Source organism: Haliotis rubra, unplaced genomic scaffold (genome assembly GCF_003918875.1).
Source record: "Haliotis rubra isolate DU_JTF1 unplaced genomic scaffold, ASM391887v1 Scf354, whole genome shotgun sequence".
Taxonomy (NCBI): Eukaryota; Metazoa; Mollusca; class Gastropoda; order Lepetellida; family Haliotidae; genus Haliotis; species Haliotis rubra.
Window position 1 is genome coordinate 166,837 of NW_025767029.1, and position 19,448 is coordinate 186,284.

Consider the following 19,448-nt stretch of genomic DNA (forward strand, 5'->3'; position numbering starts at 1 on the left):
TCTTCAGTGGCAATGTCTCGGAGGTAGTGGTTGGAAAACACAGTGTCCAACTTCCAAAAGCAGCCATCCATAATTTCTGATATAGAGCAATTTCCATGCAGAGCTAGTGTTGACACCAATGCTCTGACTTCGTGTGGGTTGGAAGCTCTTGGAGGTTCTAGTCCTGCTGCTTTATAGGCTCTCAATATGACGGCTCTCATCCAGAATGATATCGTCGTTCTTGAGATAACGGGATGAACATGCGCTTGACCTTAAGCCCTTTACAAAGGTCGCCTTGAGGTTCTCCAGTACTTGAGATATTGGCTTCATAGGTGAAATCATATTGGAGTCGAAGTCATCAGCGTATATGCAGTACGTCTCTGTTGGGTTGGAGTGAGAGAGTGAGTGAACGACAATATCCGCAGGCCATCTGCTACCCGGTATAAGACCTCAGCATCCGTATAGATGAAGTGATTCCTTTCAGCAAGTAGGTTGTCGTCCGAAACTCAACCTATACAGGTATACGGGTTTGTGCAGGTTGTAGAGTTATGCAGGCTGTAAACTGTACAGATCGCAGATGTTGTAGATCTTTTTGTTGAGTTTTAAACTGACAAACCATCTGTTTTCATCATTGCTTCGTTTTATTCAGCCATATGGTATTAGAGTCGACGTCAACATCCTGCCTGTTGATGTAAGGGTTTCTTAACCCTAGGGTTCGTGAACCCTGTAGATGTCTGCGTTGCTATTATCTGCCTGTAGATCTGAGAGTTCTCAAACCTTGTAGATGTCTGCAGCTTTCTCAAAGCTGTGCGTAGGTTAGAAGGTACCTTGGATATAGGTTCAATTGGAGGAATAGTCACCGAGTCAAAGTCGTCATTACGCATCTTATAAGTGTAGACTTCATCTATCCTTAGAAGGAGACTCCAAGTTCAAACCATTGGCTATCCAAGCTGTAACCTCTGAGTCCGGGAAGACGAAGTCTGGTTATACATCAGCTATCTCCTGATCGGTAGAGCTATGCCTCCGCGAATCCTCCTTCTGCAAACCTGTATCCCTTCCCGAACCTCCATCATCCTTTCGCGAAGATTCCTCGCTTCGTGAACGTCTATCTGTAGATTCATCTCTTCGCGAACCTCTGTGATGTGAGCTTTCTCTTCGCGAACGTCTGTTGCTAGATGTATCCTTTCGCAAAGCTCTGTGATGTGAGCTTTCTCTTCGCGAACGTCTGTCGCTAGATGTATTCCTTCACGAACATCTGTGATGTGAGCCTTCTATTCGCGAACCTCTGTGAGAGATATGATATCTCGATCTAGAGCGGCTAGGTGTAGGAGATGGATCCTTCGATGTTCTCGAACGTTGAGGGTTCACAGATGTACAATGATGAGTAGGCATCTCATATCCTCCTCCAAGATGACAGAGTCGTCCGACTGTGAAGACCTTCGCAAAGGTGTAAGTTCGCCAACGTAGTCCTCAGACGTAGTTCTATGAGGAGTAGGTTAGCGCAGGTCCGTAGGTTTGCGCAATATGTCAGTAGATGAGAGGCTTTGCCAAGCCTTCGCTTCTTCCTCGAACCTACGTTTCATCATGGCCATCATCTGGTTGGTGAATTGTCTCATAATTTCACCCGGATCAAGTTCTGCGTTGATTCAAGCTGCTGCGGTGTAGAAGAAACGTTCGCAAACGCTGCTCGACTTCACTCCGTTGAGAAGTTGGTTGTAGTTTGTCAAACAGCTGGCCTGCTGTGACGATCTAGTAGTCGTGGAAGTCGATTGAGTCGCCGATCTCGTGGGTACTTCGGGTAGAAGTAACGGAGGATCATCAAAAAACGTCTACTTAATGCGGAGGTAATATCTCTTTGTTGAAGTATTTCTGATGCGTTGACTTACTAGGCCGCGTAGATTTACCCTCAGATCTGGTAACAGATGCTTTCTTCTGCGACGTAGAAGAAGACGTCTTTTTCTTAGCTTGAGTCGGAGACAACTGCGTTGTAGCCGATCTCTTCTTGGCCCCTGTACCAGCAGACTGCCCCTGCAACGTACTCAACACAGCACAAGTATTATGAATTTCAGCAGTAGCAAGCAACATACAGTTTGCAGGCTGATCTCCTGTTTTATCAGCCGTGACTTGAGATGACTTCCTCACCCGATCCACGGCATGTCTATAGATATATGACAAATAATGATTAAATTGTAGATTTGATAAATCAACACATTAAGTACAGTGCAAGCTGGAAGAACATGATTTTATGCACGAAAGGCATTTGGGGTGAGGATCAGCCACAGATAACCTGTGCCTGCAAACACTGCAAGATTTCATGAAATGTAAACAAAGTTACATAACGATGAAATTATGACACAAATACAAATAATTTTTACAATTTTTTTTTACATATAATATATAGTAGTTATTGCCAAATCCATACACAGCATAATTTTGAAGAATAGGACCTAAATAAAAAGGATATAATGCCGTATGCGGGACTCCAGTGCTCGCCCAACCATCCACTTGGGTGAAAAGGGAGAGAGTGACAAGTAAGGCTGGTCACATGACTGTTTATGCGGGAAAAGGAAGGTAGCTCGTGGGTGAGTGTATTTTTACGTCCGCTTCAGGAACTTCAAGGGATTCAAGTGTTCCACTACCATTCGAAAAGAAAAGGGAGATAAGCAAAAGATCATGAGTCAGGATAAGAAAAAAATTGTTTTTATGCTGCTTTGAACAGTATTCCATCGTTAAAGTGTGACAGCTTAATGTGGGATTAAAGCCCAAAGTGCTGTAGATCTGCATTAAACTGTGGAGAAACCCAAGAATGTGGGAATGACGAACCTAGGAAGACAATCAGACAAACTGGTGTTCCAACCAAGGATCATCCTTAATCCGGGCTCATACAACACAGACTAAACAGTACAACCATGGTCCCAACAGTGATAGTCACCTCCAGTACAACCATGGTCCCAACAGTGATAGTCACCTCCAGTACAACCATGGTCCCAACAGTGATAGTCACCTCCAGTACAACCATGGTCCCAACAGTGATAGTCACCTCCAGTACAACCATGGTCCCAACAGTGATAGTCACCTCTCTTGATGGGGTTTTCCACAGTAGTGATGAGAGGGGGTGTTCTCGTTGTCCGCCTGGGTGTCTGTCTGTGTGGTGTGTGAGGCTCCATCTTGTGCTGCTTCTCATGGTAGGAAATGCTCTCGTAGTACTTCCTGCTCACAGGGGCAATGGGGGCACTGTGCTGCCTCTCACTTCACACAAAAAACATCAATATTAAACTTCCTGTTCTGGGCTTCATACATGAGCATAGTTGTTACAGTATCTCAGCTATAACATGGCATAATATAACCTGTATTCAAGCGTATGAAGACAAGGGCAGGTAAGTAGGGGTAGTGGTCATCATCAAACTAGATCCACACCAGGCTGATATGAGCTATTTCAGCAAGATTTCATCTTTATCAATCTTGTATTAAACGAGATTCATGCCCAAATAACAGAACTTGTCACAGAGAATTACAACGGGTCATTTTTCAATATCATTACTGGGACTCAAATACATGAATTCCCAGTAACCTCTAGTCTCCACGTCACCCCCCACCAGGATTGATAACAACAAACAGCCTCTCTCCTCAGATTGGTAACCATAATAAGTCTCCACGCAAAGTATTGGTTACCACAATAAGCCACCAACCCAATAATTGGTTACCACAATAAGCCACCACAAAAAGTATTGGTTACCACAATAAGCCACCACACAAAGTATTGGTTACCACAATAAGTCTCCACACAAAGTATTGGTTACCACAATAAGTCTCCACCCAAAGTATTGGTTACCACAATAAGTCTCCACACCAAGTATTGGTTACCACAATAAGTCTCCACACCAAGTATTGGTTACCACAATAAGTCTCCACCCCAAGTATTGGTTACCACAATAAGCCACCACCCCAAGTATTGGTTACCACAATAAGCCACCACCCAAAGTATTGGTTACCACAATAAGCCACCACACCAAGTATTGGTTACCACAATAAGTCTCCACCCCAAGTATTGGTTACCACACTAAGTCTCCACCCCAAGTATTGGTAACCACAATAAGCCACCACCCCAAGTATTGGTTACCATAATAAGCCACCACACCAAGTATTGGTTACCACAATAAGCCACCACACCAAGAATTGGTTACCACAATAAGCCACCACACCAAGTATTGGTTACCACAATAAGCCACCACACCAAGTATTGGTTACCACAATAAACAGCCTCGCCCCTCAGATTGGTAACCACAATGAGCCTCCACCTTAAGTTCTGTTTGCCACAACCAGCTTCCATCATTGTCTAGCAACCAACTGTTTTAAGTTTCTCTTGCCTTTCCTACAATCAAGTGTACATGCTCAGAAATGATTGAGTGAACTTGGAACATTATTTCATCTGTATAAAATGATCATGCTGTTCACAACCGATAATCCAAACCAGGATCAGCTATCATCAGTCGTCTTGCATGAATTAAGTTAGAAATACTTGCGCCTCTTTCTTCAGTTCAAAGGCCTCTTCTTCATTTCTCAGACGCTCCTTTTCTCTCTGCTTCTGCAGGAGTTCGTCTCGCTTCATTTGCAGGTCATCTTTGAATAACTGAAGAGCATGGGCAATACAAGTCTAAGAACAGCATTCTACTTCCTTCATATAGGGTGAATGCCAATTGGATAACAAGGAAAGCCCTATATGGCACATTTGAATTGGTGAAAACCCTATTTCTTTATTCAAGGGGTGTACTCAGGACTTATCATATTTTGATATGATATTACTTACTTCACTTGGTGAGTTTCAAGTTTGGTCATGTGATCACAAACTTTAATACTGACACATGGGTGGTTATCAAAGTTCCCATTCGTTTATAATCGAGTTTACATTAAAATTGGGCACCAACTAGAGCATCAACGTTGAGATTTATCTGTAACCATGGTTACTCACATCATGACTGGGATTTTTACGGAGTCTCTCAAGCTCTGATTGCTGTGTTCTTAGCTGAGCATCCCTGATGCGCAGCCTCTCCTCGCGGAGTTGCTGCTCCGTGTGCCGTCTTGGTTGCAGCTTCATCAACTCGTGGTATGCATCCAGATGGTGGTGGAGCAGTGAGGTTTCAGGCGTGGTCTCAGCAGCTGGGGTGTCGCTTCTTCTGGCTGATCGAGGAGCATCATTCGGTCTCACATTTACACAGCCCTGCTGGAAAGAATTAGAATCAACTTAAGTATTGAGTACTTAGAACCATATATTTCTGGGAAAAAAAGAGTTAATGATAAAACAAAACAAAGTTTTCATTAAATTGTGACAATTCATCTAAACCCATAGCAACCTATAACATTTGTTAACATGTTAAACAAGTACAACATACAAGTTAACGTTTATTTCATTTCAGTACTGAAGTAAGCTGGACAAAAACAGTATAACCTGTAATTTAATCTCCAATTATATCTGTTTCAAATTACTGGGCTAATTTTTCTCTAACTATGGGTGTGTTTGATTACTTCAACAGTATTTGAAGCCCACCATTCTAACACATACTAATAAATATAGAAACTGAGGGAACTGATTTTAGGTTCACCTGGAGTTTTTGCTACTTCGTAGATAATTTTCGCAGTATTTATGTAAATGCACTGATGACTTAAATGAAAATTATTAAAATCTAAATATTTTAGATGTGTAGGATAAAAGGCGACTCCGACTCCTCAGTGTCAGGAAATCCCGAGGGCGTTAAATACTCGGGATTTCCTTCCCCTGAGGTTTTACATTCTCAACCAAAATCGAGGAGGAGTCTTTTATCAAACTTATAAACCGTCTAAGAGAACAAAAATTATATATGTATTATTTTCAATTTGTGCATGTACTGAGTAGAACAACATTGATGGAACAGCCGGTGTCAATGGGATGCGACTGGCAGCCAACACCTTGCCCCGCACGCGCCATTGCTCTGCATGCGCTACCCGTGTCCTGCACGTGTGCTGCCCGCAGTACCTGTCTTGTGAGAAACACATGGTTCATACTGACAAACAATCTCATTCCTCACAGCGATCCTTCGTAGCGTAGTGGATAAAACCGTCAAGCTAGAGAGCGATGGGTTGCGGGTTCAAAACCAGTTATCGCCACTAAATATTGGAAGTTTTCAATAATGAGATATTTTTCGATCAGTCATTGCAAGACAAAGTTGTATCAGTCATAAATAATGGTCATTTCAAAACCTCATATCAGGGTATGAGGTTTTACAACGACCATTGTAAAACTTCTTACCTCGTATGAGGTGTTACAATGGTCATTGTAAAACCTCCTGCAATCGTAAAACCTCTACCGAGGTTATTCCATAATGCGAAGCAACTGCAAGAACAATAGACAACATTGGCCATAGGTTTATAAAGACAGAGGATGACTTCCAAAAACAACCCTCCATGATGGCCGAACAGTGCAATTCCTATGGAGTGCCATAGTCGAAGCCAGGGCCCTGATCTCATGCGTGTTGTTGGCTGTAAGGTGAGGGAGGTCTTCTGCAACGTAAGCAGCCAGGATGGTTGTGCGCAGCTAGAGAGCGATGGTGTTCCTGTTGACCTCACCCTTGGCCGCAGAGAACGGGATGAACAGCCTCTTGCGAGACTGTCTCCTGGACGCCGACTTGGCGATGTACACCTTCAGTGCTCTCACCAGACACAGCAGCTGTTCCTCAGCGTCGTGGGACCCCAAGATGGATGATAACGGTGGAATGGTGAACATCCTATCTGGTTGTCCTGGGAGCTGGTTCTTGGCCATAAAGTCCCAGAGTAGTCCCAAATGAACAGGTCCGTGCCGAGACTGTTCGAAGTGAACTCTGGTGACGTCCAAGGCGTGTAACTCACTAACCCTAGCCGCAGTGGCCAGGGCCAGAAGGAAAGCTGTCTTCCTAGAGAGGTTCTCAAACGAGGCAGAGTCCAAGGGCTCGTAGGGGGGACCTCTCAGATGTCGTAGGACAATGTTGAAGTCCCAAGCTGGAGGGCGAAAACTTGGCCTTCTGATCCTTGAGCTTGAAAGCTTTGAAAACGGTGATGAGCTCCGGCACCTTGGAGATCTTTCTGTCACACTTGATCTGATAAGTAGGTTCCGATTGTGCTGCCCTTCAGATGCCGGGATTTCCTGAGGAAAAGGAGGAACTCCGCCACAAACTGAGGTGAAGCTTTCAAAGGGTCCTTGGACTTCTGGGTCCCGATCCACAAAGCGTTCGTAAGGTTACGACCTGTCGTAACTCTGTAGTTTATCATAGGCTTACGAATGTCGTAGCGCTACGAACGTTATGTGGATCGGGACCCTGGGAGCAAAACTTCTCAAATGACTGACTGACTGAGTTTAGTTTTACGCCGCTTTTAGCAATATTCCAGCAATATCACGGCGGGGGACACCAGAAATGGGCTTAACAAATTGTGCCCATGTGGGGAATCGAACCCGGATCCCCGGCGTGACGAGCCAACGCTTTAACCACTAGGCTACCCCACCGCCCCACTTCTCAAATGAAGACCACTTGTCATCATATAGTGACCTCATGGAAACTTGATGGGCGCGAGCAATGACCTTGGCGGGCTCTGGCTCTGATGCTGCTCTGGGCTCTGGCACTGGGCTCTGATGCTGATCCAGAATACTGGCCAACAGGAAGGTCTGCTCCAGCAGTTGCTTGGACCTGATCGTGCCCTGGTTGCGAATCAGCCAAACCACCGTGGAGTTGTCCGATGCAATCAGGCGATTGGTGTTCCTCAGAAGAGGTGCCCAGTGTTAGACCGCTAAAATGACCGCTTGGAACTCCAGATTGTTGATGTGCAACCTTGACTCGGCATCAGACCACAGCCCTGAGGTGGTCAGGTCTTTGAGGTGTGCACCTCAACCATGAAGGGACGCATCTACGAAGAACTCCTGGTCATGTACGTTCGACACAGACGTTCGACTCTACAGTCCACCAGCGGAGATAAGTGTGAAGATGAAGAGGTAGAGGGAACCTCGACTGTAGGTCGTCCGCCTGGATGTACAGCAGAAGGAAACGCTGTAGCGGCCAGAGCATCGGGCATCCTCTGAGTGTTAAGTCCTGAGCTGAGGTGAGAAGACATAGGAGGGACTTCCATTCTCTGAGAGTGAACGGCTGGGACAGCCCTCGGCTGGCGAAGTTTATAATCTTCGTCCAACGATCCTGGGGAACCCTGACAAGGTCGCAGTGAGTCAAAAACAGGCCTCCTATGAAGGTCAGTTCCTGAGAGGGCTCCAGGGACTTGTCTCTGTTGATGATCCAGCCCAGTTGCTGTAGGAGGCGAATGGTGAAGTTCGTCTATCTGCAGCAACTGAGGGTGGTTGTGGTTCATGAGGCAGTTGTCTATGTACGGGTCGAAATCGATGCCCCTATGGTGCAAGAATCCGGTGATTGGCGAGGTGATCCGAGTAAAAAGCCACGGGGCCGTGGAAATGCCAAACCGAAGCACCTTCCATTGGTAGTGGATTCCACTGAAGATTAACCTCAGGTACTTCCTGTGGAGTTTGAAGATGGGAACGTGCAAATAGGCATCCTGAAGGTTGAGGCTGACCAACCACACCAGGGGCGCAAGCTTGGAACGCAGCTGCTCCAGGGACACCATCCGGAAGTGGGGCGGCTCCGAGAGGTAAAGAGCGTTGAAGGTCGCCATATTGTGTATCATGCCCATTTTGTCTGAGTCCTTCTTTGGAACCAGAAAGATGGGCGAGTAGAACCCCAGGGACTGTTTGGGGTCTAGCACTGCTTGCTTGTCCAGTAGCACCTGGATGTTGTCTGCTAGCAAGGCATGCTGATCTCGGGAATACACGCGTGACCGGGGCATTGTGGTCAGAGGCGGTGACACGGTGATTGGTAGCTTGTAGCCGGTCTTGAGGATGTTGGTAACAAAGGGATCCCCTCGGATTGTCCAATTGGGCCAAATGATCCCCAGTCTCCCGCCTACTGGGGTCTGACAGATGGGCACGACTGGGGGCGGGAGGTCCCAGTTGTGATGGTCCAAAACTTCAATGTCAACACAGTCCGGACACCAAAACTGATGAGTCATGCACATTGTGTGTGTGTGTGTGTGTGTGAGAAGAGTGAGAAGAGAGAGAAGAGAGAGAGAGAGGAGAGAGAGAGAGAGAGAGAGAGAGAGAGAGAGAGAGAGAGATCACGTTCGTCAATACACGAGGTAGCCATTCTAGAGGTATGGCTAATCAACAGCTGTCTGATCTCTTTCAAGCGAAGCTTCAGGTAATATGCAATGGACCTATGGTAAGGTAAGTTAAACATTATAAACGTAACACTACCTGTTGTGCCAAATTGAGTTGGAAAATTTGTGATGGTGGTGCCTATCAGACACCAGTTGACATCACCAGTTGGAAAGATCTTGTACCTTGTGTATAAGATGACCCCCCTTCGAACCACTCTTATTAGTTACGTAAAACTCGCCTGCCAATATGTAATTTATTTTAGTAAAATTGATATTTTATACTTATCCTGACTCATGCTTATTTGCTTATCTCCTTCCTCCATGCGAATGGTAGTGGAACACTTGAAATCCCTTGTAGTTCCCTAAAGAGGATGTAAAAGTTCTCTCACCCACGAGTTGCCTCCCTTTTCACGCGCAAACTGTCATGTGACCTGCCATGCTTGTCACTCTCTCCTGAATAAGCCCATGCACCTGGGTTTGCTGGGAAACCCGAAGTGTCTTCTGCGGGGAGGCTGGGAGGGCTTGACATCATGAGTCAGGACAAGTATAAAGTATCAGTTTTACTAAAAAAATTACATATTTTTCCTTATCCTGACTCATGCTTATTTGCTTCCATGGTGGTGGGTCAAGCCACTTCGTGGATTCATCAGCTGTCCTTATATACGTCCTGTATTCCCCCCCATGGGAATTGTGTAACAGCACTTTCTGGATCCTATTCTTCTAACTTCCGCTGTCAACTCGGGGGGACCACATCTTGTCATACTTCTCGAAGACAAGTGAATCTTTTTAGATTCATGTGGATTTTAGATATACTAGTATCTTCTTCTTACTAGTTATAAACAACCCATAGATTATGATAAGATCGTTACCATAAATAAGTTGCGACCCCTTATCGTATAGGTAAGATCATTACCCGTACAGTCTTAATCAGTCCTGCTAGTCTGGTGTAGACGGAGCGCATGGACTCTAAACCAAAACTCTCCAGAGTCAAGGTTATGAACAAGTCAACGGCATAAAGGGTGAGATTCCTAACTCAGCGCCTTTGTGGAACCGTTAGTTGTAGTGCTACAACAAGTGGCCCAAACTGATGAATGCCGGAAGCGTGCTCGGCGGTGATGTCTCTGAGGTAGAGGTTGGCAAACTCTGTGTCCGACTTCCAAAAGCAGCCCTCCATTATTGCTGATATCTAGCAGCTTCCGTGCAGAGCGACTGTGGACGCCAGTGCTCTGACTTCGTATGGGTTGGAAGTTCTTGGAGGTTCTAGTCCTGCTGCTTTGTCAGCTCATATCCAAAATAATATTGTCTTTGAGACTTCTACGGTCGTGTCTGCTGACAACGGACAGATGATTTTTTCTGGAATCATGGCTTGAATCTTGACTCATCGATCTGCCAGTAATATGATGCCATTCTGATTGACAAATCTTGCTAACTGCAACACTTCCGCCAGAATCCAACACAGCACAACGCTTGTTGCTGTTAAGGCGCTCCAATCAGCTGATTACTCATGTAAAACAGTTCTATGGTTGAGGTAATTCCAACCAGGTACACACTTCAGCGGTAAAGAAAATGTTATTACCTGAATCTCGATGATATGCAGCAATGATGCGTCATTCTTCGTCTTCAAATCGCCAACGATCTAATTTGAAAGCGAGCTGACATCGATGTGAAGTCTATTTATAGTAGACTGGTTGCCACGAACAGAAACCATTTGTCACTTGTTACTGCAAGCCTCCAGATAAACAACGTTTAACTTGCTGTCAGAAGACCTCTATGCATCCCGTGAAGATGATGGCACCACGTTGTACACTGCTATCCAGACTGTAGATGAAGTTTTTCCACGTTGGAGGGGTTGTTTACAGGTGTAGACGACTTCCTGGTACGTGAACTGCGACCGCCTTCTGCTCAGGGTGTTGTCTCTCATGAACCAATCAGATTCCAGATATGTGACCTCATCAGTGTTGCAGCAAATTGATCATCATGAAATCTTGTGCAGTCGTTGGTTCCTTCGTCATCACTCGGTCTTGTCCGTAACCTCACTATTCGGCTTGTCCCGGAATAACACGAGTGAACACGGGTGTAGTTGGTTGAGTAAAAGCACGCAAAATTATTCGCCGCTTAGTGCTGATGTAAGTAGACTGTCCCCCTGGCAGTTGCGTCTCTATTCTTCAACTTCTTATTCTTCACTGAAGACAATGCAGTCATCATCTTGTACAGATGTTCTGATGAGGTTTCCACGCTTCGGTCGTAATCGGTCTGAATGAAGCGCTGTAAAATATTCTTGCACACCCCAATTGTGTTGTAATACACAAATAGGTTACTGTAGCGTTGATAACTTCGCCGCCGCGTCGATTTTAGAGTCGAAACATTCATCAAATTGAATGTTAATCTAATAACTATTGAGACGGATGCGATGTCTCGATGAGGAACTGCGATGATGCCCATCTTAGGCTGGCATCGACTGTCGAATGTAGAAAATCTTAATGTAGCTGCATTTGTGCAAAGTTGACAACATCTTCTTCATGCAGGTTAACTTTGCGTAGCCAGTCTGGCATCTACGAACATTCCATTCATGACTGCATGCATGATGGAGATTCATCTTTGGTGCTTTCTCGAACGTTGTCTGACATCGTTGTAACTTGCTTCATTAACACGCCTGGGACGAAGTTCTGCGATGCGGGCTGAACTTGATAAAATGCGGTGTACTTCATGAACGCTGAGGCATTGTCTTCTTCCATGATGACAGACGTCTCCGTTGCCGGTGGTTGATCATCAAACAGCTGGGCAGCGGTCGCAAATGCAGGGGAAGATCGTCTCACCGATGAAATAGTGTGTGTGTGTGAACATAATCGTTGGTCTTAAAATGAACCTCTACTTCCCCGGGAGGTACGATGTCTTCCTTAACCCATCTGAACTCTGGTTCGATGGGCAGGATCGTGAGAGAGTCAAAATCCTCATTCAACATCTTGTACGTGGGTACTTCATTCGACTCTTTGGATGGAGACGCTAAGTCCAGACCCCTTGCATTCCAGGATGTAACTTCCGAATGCCATCACTTTCTTCATCTGTTCTATGAGTCGGATTCTCGCTCTGATGAACTGTGACTTTGCGAGTGCATTCACGAGTGCATTCGCAAATGCTCCCTACATGAATCTTCCTTTCGCGAACCTTCCCTCCACGAATCTTCCTCCTGTAGATCTGGGGTTCACGAACCCTGTAGATATCTACATTGCTGGAAACTGTCTGCGTGGTTGTCAGTTTGCTGACGTGACTTCATAGTCTCTAGTAGACTCAGGGATGTTCGCCGAACCTCTTGTAGACTCAGGGACGTTCGCCGAACCTCTTCTTCTTCCATGACTGGGTCTGCCGAACATGTACGTTCGCTGACGTTGTCTTCAGCCGTAGGCTTGTGGGACGAGGCTGAATGTCTCAGAAACAGGTTCTCGCAGGGCCGAGTATCGTTGAACATTGTCTGTCAACGTAGGGTTCTGCCGTGCAGCTCTCTCTTCGGCGAACCTCTGCTCCATCCTCGCCATCATCTGTGTTGTAAACTGCATCATGAAGTCATCGGGGTCGAAGTTCTGCGTTGTAGACAGAACTAATGCTGTGTAGATGAAGCGTTCAAGAACGCTGAGGCGTATTCTGTGTCTACTTGCAGCTGCAATGATTCTACGTTGTTGCTGTCTCTGTTGACAGACGTCTGCGTTGTGGAGGTTGGTCGTCAAACAGCTGAACAGCTGTCATGATTGCAGGGGACGATCGTGTCGTCGTGGGGGGGGGAGACTGTGTCATCGCTCTAGTACATCTTACTGGTACTACAGTAGCCTCGGAGGGTCAGCATATATGTCTGCTTCGTCAGGAGGCACAATGTCTTCGTTGAACAACCTCTGATGTGTTGTCTTACTGGAACAAGTTGACTTCAACGAGGTGCTCGATGAAGACGATTTTTCTGCGCCGCAGACGATGAAGAACTCTCCTCTTACTCGGCTAAGTCCTGACCAGTAACAGACAACTGCCCCTGTAACGTACTCGGGAAACACCTGAATTTCAGCAGTAGTTAACAACATACGGTTACCGGTATTATCACCAGTGACTTGAGATGACTTCCTCTCCTGGTCTATCGCCCGTCTATAGATATAAGATAAATAATGATTAAATTGCAAATCTGATAATTTAATACAGTATCTGCAACGCAAGCTGGAAGAACATGGATTAATGCATGACGGGCATTGGGGGAGAAGACTCAGCCGCTGATAGCCGGTACCTGCAATCACTGCAAGATTTCATCAAATGTAAACAAACTACATTATGATGAATAAATGTCACAAAATATGAATAATTTTTCCAAAATTTTGGCATACGATGAAAACTAAATATAACCAAAATCATACACAGCTTAATTTTGAATACAGGATCTAAATATTAAAGGATATGGTGCCGTATACGGGACTCCAGTGTTCGCCCTATCATCCGCTTGGGCGATTAAGGAGAGGATGACAAGCATGGCAGGTCACATGACTGTTTGCGCGGGAAAAGGGAGGCAACTCGTGGGTGAGAGAACTTTTTACGTCCTCCTTAGGGAACTACAAGGGATTTCAAGTGTTCCACTACCATTCGCATGGAGGAAGGAGATAAGCAAATAAGCATAAGGAAAAATAAGGAAAAATATACAGTATATGAGATAACATTTGTATAAAAAGTTACAAGATAACATTTGTATAAAAAGTTACAACATAACATCTTAAACCACCAGCCTCATACAAGGTAACATCCATGAATCGGTTCTCCCTGGTACACTCAGCAAGAATGAAGTACACTTATCTATTCTAAACAGAAATCACGATTTTAAGGTGACCAAACCTTTTGACCTTTATCAATGGCAGCAGTAACGTCGGGCATTGTTGCGTCACTGCCTCCATCATCAGAAGTTCTCTGTTTCCTCTTCACCTTGTCCATCAGGTCTGCCAGGCCTTTGTCCCGCTCCTCCTTAGATATCTGCTTAGCATGTTTGTTACCAAAGGTGCTGGTTATATTTTTCTGGCCATATTTGCTTTCCACAAAGTCAATGTTGTTGAAAGTCTTGTGAGGAAAGCTTCTCTGTTCCGATGGCAGCGATGGAGCATCTTGTGTTGAGGTCTGTTGTTTTTTCTGTAGAAGGAAAATACTAAATGCTAAGGATCAAAACGGCTGACTCTTCCTTTACACTAGTGAATAAATTATAGTCTGTTTGGCTCAAAAGCGGACCAATAAACATATAATACTCAATGAAACACCTATCATAATAAAAACATCAGACCAACTCTGTGAGCTTTTTGCAAAATTTATGTCCTAAAAATAAAAAAGTTGTTTAACAATCTATAATTAAAATATTCACACAGTTCACTTTTTGGTACGAGGGAGGAGTGCAGAGAAAGGTGCAGCCAGGTGTGCGAGAAAAGATGGATACGGCACAGCTCAGGTAAATGAATCAATAGCTTTGTTGGCACTTGTGCACGTGCTCCGCGTACACCTGGCTGTTCCTCTCTTTGCACTCCTCCCTCGTAACAAATAGTGACAATTTAGAAAGTGTCGCCGAGAAAATTGCTCTCGAATCATCAGTTGTGAATAAACAAACCAAAATGTCGGATTTTTTTCAAATGTGTTGAAAAATGTGTGAATAAAAGTGAATATGAGCTGAAATCTTTGTCTTATGTATTTGTATTGTCAATGGGTGCAGTAATTGTGAGAAGCACGTGTTACAACACTACAATGTTCAGTTCTAGTCGTACGTAACCTTGCCAGCTCTACAGTCCGGCACGCTGTCCAAACCATATAAGTTCTTCAGTCCCGATGGGTGCCGGTTTAGACAGCTTCCACTGTATGTTTATCAGTTTTCGAGTTAGATTGCAGTTCATTGGTCCCCTTTTGAGCCAAACGGACTATATAAAGGCAACGGAGACACTGACCGCTTTCTTTTTTTCAGATTTGCGTAGTTTCTTCTCTTGCTTATGTTCCTTAGCTTCGAGACGCCGCAAGTTTTCTTGTAATTCATGTTCTTTTCTCTTAGCTTCTGCCAGTTGCCTCTCAATTTCAAGTCTTTCTGGACTTTTTGTGGCTCTGAATAGGAAACAGGACAACCACATAGTGCATATAATCACAAAAACATACTAATCATTTCATATGCGGATACTTTCCTACAATGTTTTGCTACTCTTAGTATAAAAATATTTCCCAACAAATGAGAGTGATATTGTATTTGTTATTACTACTATCTCACACAAGTCAACCCTCCTGAAATAGCCAGTTTTGCTTAAATTTTGCAAAAACAATCCTGCAAAATCTTTCATGTCTATCTAATTTCATCTTTACCCAAGAAGTAAGTGAGTGAGTGAGTGAGTGAGTTGAGTTTTACGCTGCACTCAGCAATATTCCAGCTATATGGCAGCGGTCTGTAAATAATTGAGTCTGGCCCAGACAATCCAGGGATCAACAGCATGAGCATCAATCTAGGCAATTGGGATATGATGACACGTGTCAACCAGACAGCGTGCCTGACCGGCCGATCCTGTTAGTCGCCTTTTATGACAAGCATGGGTTAATGAAGACCAATTCTAACACAGATATTCAAGGGTCAAGAAGTGATCAGCTGTAGCAGTCACCTGGACTTCATGTGGTTTGCTTCACTGCTGGGTTTGTGGTTTGGTGGCTCTGCGTTTTGTCTTTTCTTCTGTTTTTCCTTTTTCTCATCCAGAGTCCTCAGAAGCTGATCTCGGATCTCCAGAAGTTCCTACAAGGATGGGAAAACATAACAGGCTTCCACAGGATATCACATGGGTGAGATCAAGCATCTTTTTTGAGGTATCGGTACAATGACACTGCATAACGATGCTTTACATAATCCTACTGTGGCATCACTGATTACCATACAATCAAATGACATCATTGATCTCTCTTCCACTGAAGCTGGTGAGCAGATCATAGTACACTGGTTATTACTCTTGTGAGCAAGAGAAGAGAGCATGATCTTGAAGATAAATAAACTCTCACCCTTTGAAATATCAACACAAGTTCAACGTCAGGAAGACACATTTTAAATTTCTTGTTGACTTGTGTTGATGTACATCAAAGGGAGGGACCTTTCTTTATACTCTTGGTGATTCTGGCAAGGAATGTATCGCACACTAATTGTAAGAGCCAAGTAAGAATCAGGGGGCCTTGCATCCAGTGCATTCAATACTTTAATGTGCCAGATGAAGATGGATTTCATGCATTGCTTGTGTGTGAGTGTGTGTGTGAGTATCTCCAAGAAGAATGTATTTCAAACAGTTTATCAAGTCCCACACTGTAACATCTTTGACAGAAAGTATTCATTGGTATGTTGTAAATAACAGTTGTCTGTATGTATATTAAGTCCAACACCTAAAAGAAACCAAAGGACTATCACAGGGTCCATGATATGTTGGTAGACTGGACAGTCATGTCCTTGGGTTCAGGCACGCACCTTCTCCTTCCTCCTCTGTTCATTCTTCCTCTGCTTCTTGTTCTTCTGCTTCTGTTCCTCTTTCTGATGTTTCCTGGATCTCTGGACAGCTCGCTTAAAGAAAAACAAAGAAGCACAGTTCAACAACAGCTCGAATGATGATGATGATGATGATGATGATGATGATGATGATGGGTCCATTAATTATGTGTCCAGTTCCATTTAAGTGTGTCTACATGTTGTTCCATTATTACTACCTCTCCAAATCATAATCACACACAGAGGATACTTAACGACCTTCCATGTAATACCATTTTTATAAAAGAGTTAATAATTTGATACTGAATCTTTCACGAGTTTAATAAAAATGATATTTCACAGAAGCGAGTTTAGTATTCTGTTTATTACTCTCCAACATAAATTGATAGAAACTGCCTAAAGTGTGATGACTAAGGTCTCGTACCATTGTGACAGAGGTCATAACTGTAAATCGTCGGTATTACACTAGAATAATATTGCCACAAAAATATTTCACTGCAGTATCTTCCACGGGTGAGTAATAAACCGGTATATCACATAGGTATTTGGCAACTGTATACAATTAAGCATCTGATAATAAAAGCCATTAGAAGTCACTGATATACCGATGTGATATTGTGGTACATTTCGTGGACAGAATGAAGCTAAATTTATCGTCCAAAACTGTGTTCCACAGGAGATATTGCTTGTGTGAGATTAGTCTCCTAGGAGATATCATTTTGACAGTAGATTTTGTACAATGCCCTGACAATGCTATGACGTAATGAACTTGATGACATCACAATGCTATGACATCGCTGCACTGCAGAATGGCAGAACTGTGTTCAGAGATGTACATTTTTCATTGAACACTAATCAAGAGTGATTTTTGATGATAAATAGAACATATCAACACTCGTTGATAACAGTAAAAATATCCTCGGCAATCCTTGGATATTTGTAACTTTATCAACTTGTGGTGATATATTTGATGTCAAAAGACAATCGGGTGAGATTCTCTGTTTATCAATATAGTGGTAATATTGTGCAATTCTTATTCATCAAGAAGAATATTAGCATGCAGTGACTATTTGAGATTTCCAAGCGTCAAATCAAGCCTAATCATATTTTCAACCAAACAGACACTTTCATTTTACAATCTGTCAATGGTATCTAGAGAGAAGACATTTTGTGGCATTACACCACCCAAAACATCTTCAAGCTTTGATGCGTGATATATTGGAATTCTCAGTTTCCTCCCTCATGAGCATTCACATCATTTCACACACTTCTGTTGAGAACATCTGGGGCACTTGGTTGTATGGCTCTATGTGCCTTATGGAGAGTGAGTGAGTGAGTGAGTGAGTTTAGTTTTATTCTGCTTTTAGCAATATTCCAGCAATATCACGGCGGGGGGACACCAGAAATGGGCTTCACACATTGTACCCATGTGGGGAATCGAAGCCAGGTCTTCGGCGTGACGAGCGTACGCTTTAACCACTAGGCTACCCCACCACCCTGCCTTATGGAGAGCTACCCCACCACCCTGCCTTATGGAGAGCTACCCCACCTCCCTGCCTTATGGAGAGCTAACCATACCACCACTTAGATGCATAAAGTAATATTGTCATGTTCCTCACTGTTGCAGTAAAATATTGTGATATACATGAAACCTACAATACATATCCAGCTGATAGTAATACACAGTGGAAGCCCTCTAAACCGGCATTCGTTGGGACCGGCAAAAAATGCCCGGTATAGAGGGTGTGCTGGTTTAGAGAACTTTTCCCTTTCAACCTGAGAATGATCTTCGGTGTGCTGTAAAATACGACTGAACAACGGATAGTGTAGCCATCTTGACATGGTGAACGACTGACAAATTGTGACACGACAATTAATTTATAATACAAGTGACACGTGTCACTCACCAATTTTCCCCACCTACTTAGGCCTAACCCTTATCCATACTCCTTTTATCAGGCAAAATCAATGAGCTTAATGCCGATGGTAATCCACTGTGTTGTAAATACACGTTCAACCAATCAACAGGAGTGCCGAGATAGGGGATGCCGGTTTAGAGAGCTGTAGTTACTGTATAAACAGTCAATTGGGCGGTCTTTGTTTTGCCGAAATACGGAATAGACTGACGCCGGATTAGAGGGCGTGTGAACAATCATAAATTTACTAGCTTCTGCCGGGACCAAATTCTAGTGCCGATATTGAGAGCATGCCGGATTGGAGGGCTGCTGGTTTTGAGAGCTGCCACTATATCTTTCTCACTCCAAAATCTAATTATGTGTAACTCTTTCTTTTTTTGGAAAAAGAATTTGGGGTTAGCCTATCAATTTGGATCAACACATAACACTTACAAGCATTCTGAACAAACCAAGGTATCAACATCACCTCCCTGCCTCCACCTCCCCACGTACGGGGATAATATATGTCTCAAACCACTACTTACCCTCTTACATCTGTTAGGAGGCTTGCTGGGGTCTCTCGCTTTCTGCCATTCATCATAAGACTGGAATTTCTTCAACTGGTACGTAATTATAAAGATTTTCTGAATCATTCAATGTCATATCAATCGCTTCAAATGTCATGCATAAGGATGACAAAAGAAAATCTATTTTCAACTGAAACTTAATATTGTGTCATCGAATTCAGGGGATTTCAATGATTCACAGAATTGATCAATTTGAAATAAAACTGCCGGATATAAGCGGAAAATTGCAATCCCTGCATGCATCTAACACATGATGCACAACACACTGCATGC

The 19,448-nt window shown here is 43.9% G+C and overlaps 1 protein-coding gene across 3 annotated transcripts in view; it reads right to left on the reverse strand.

Moving 5' to 3' along the window:
• The window catches only part of LOC124285161, a 68,942-nt gene that overhangs the window by 24,247 nt on the left and 25,247 nt on the right, over window positions 1-19,448 (reverse strand). For 2 of the 3 annotated variants that reach the window (XR_006900741.1, XM_046721337.1), the window contains exons 8-15: window positions 19,134-19,208; window positions 16,676-16,768; window positions 15,834-15,961; window positions 15,141-15,291; window positions 14,056-14,343; window positions 4,949-5,200; window positions 4,503-4,609; window positions 3,056-3,228 (exon numbers count right to left, since the gene is read on the reverse strand). Coding sequence is in view for 2 of the 3 variants with exons in the window: in XM_046721337.1 (XP_046577293.1) it covers window positions 3,056-3,228; window positions 4,503-4,609; window positions 4,949-5,200; window positions 14,056-14,343; window positions 15,141-15,291; window positions 15,834-15,961; window positions 16,676-16,768; window positions 19,134-19,208 (1,267 nt within the window). In the remaining variant the exon portion in view is untranslated. The remainder of the gene's footprint in view (window positions 1-3,055; window positions 3,229-4,502; window positions 4,610-4,948; window positions 5,201-14,055; window positions 14,344-15,140; window positions 15,292-15,833; window positions 15,962-16,675; window positions 16,769-19,133; window positions 19,209-19,448) is intronic. The other variant, XM_046721338.1, reaches the window with a different exon arrangement.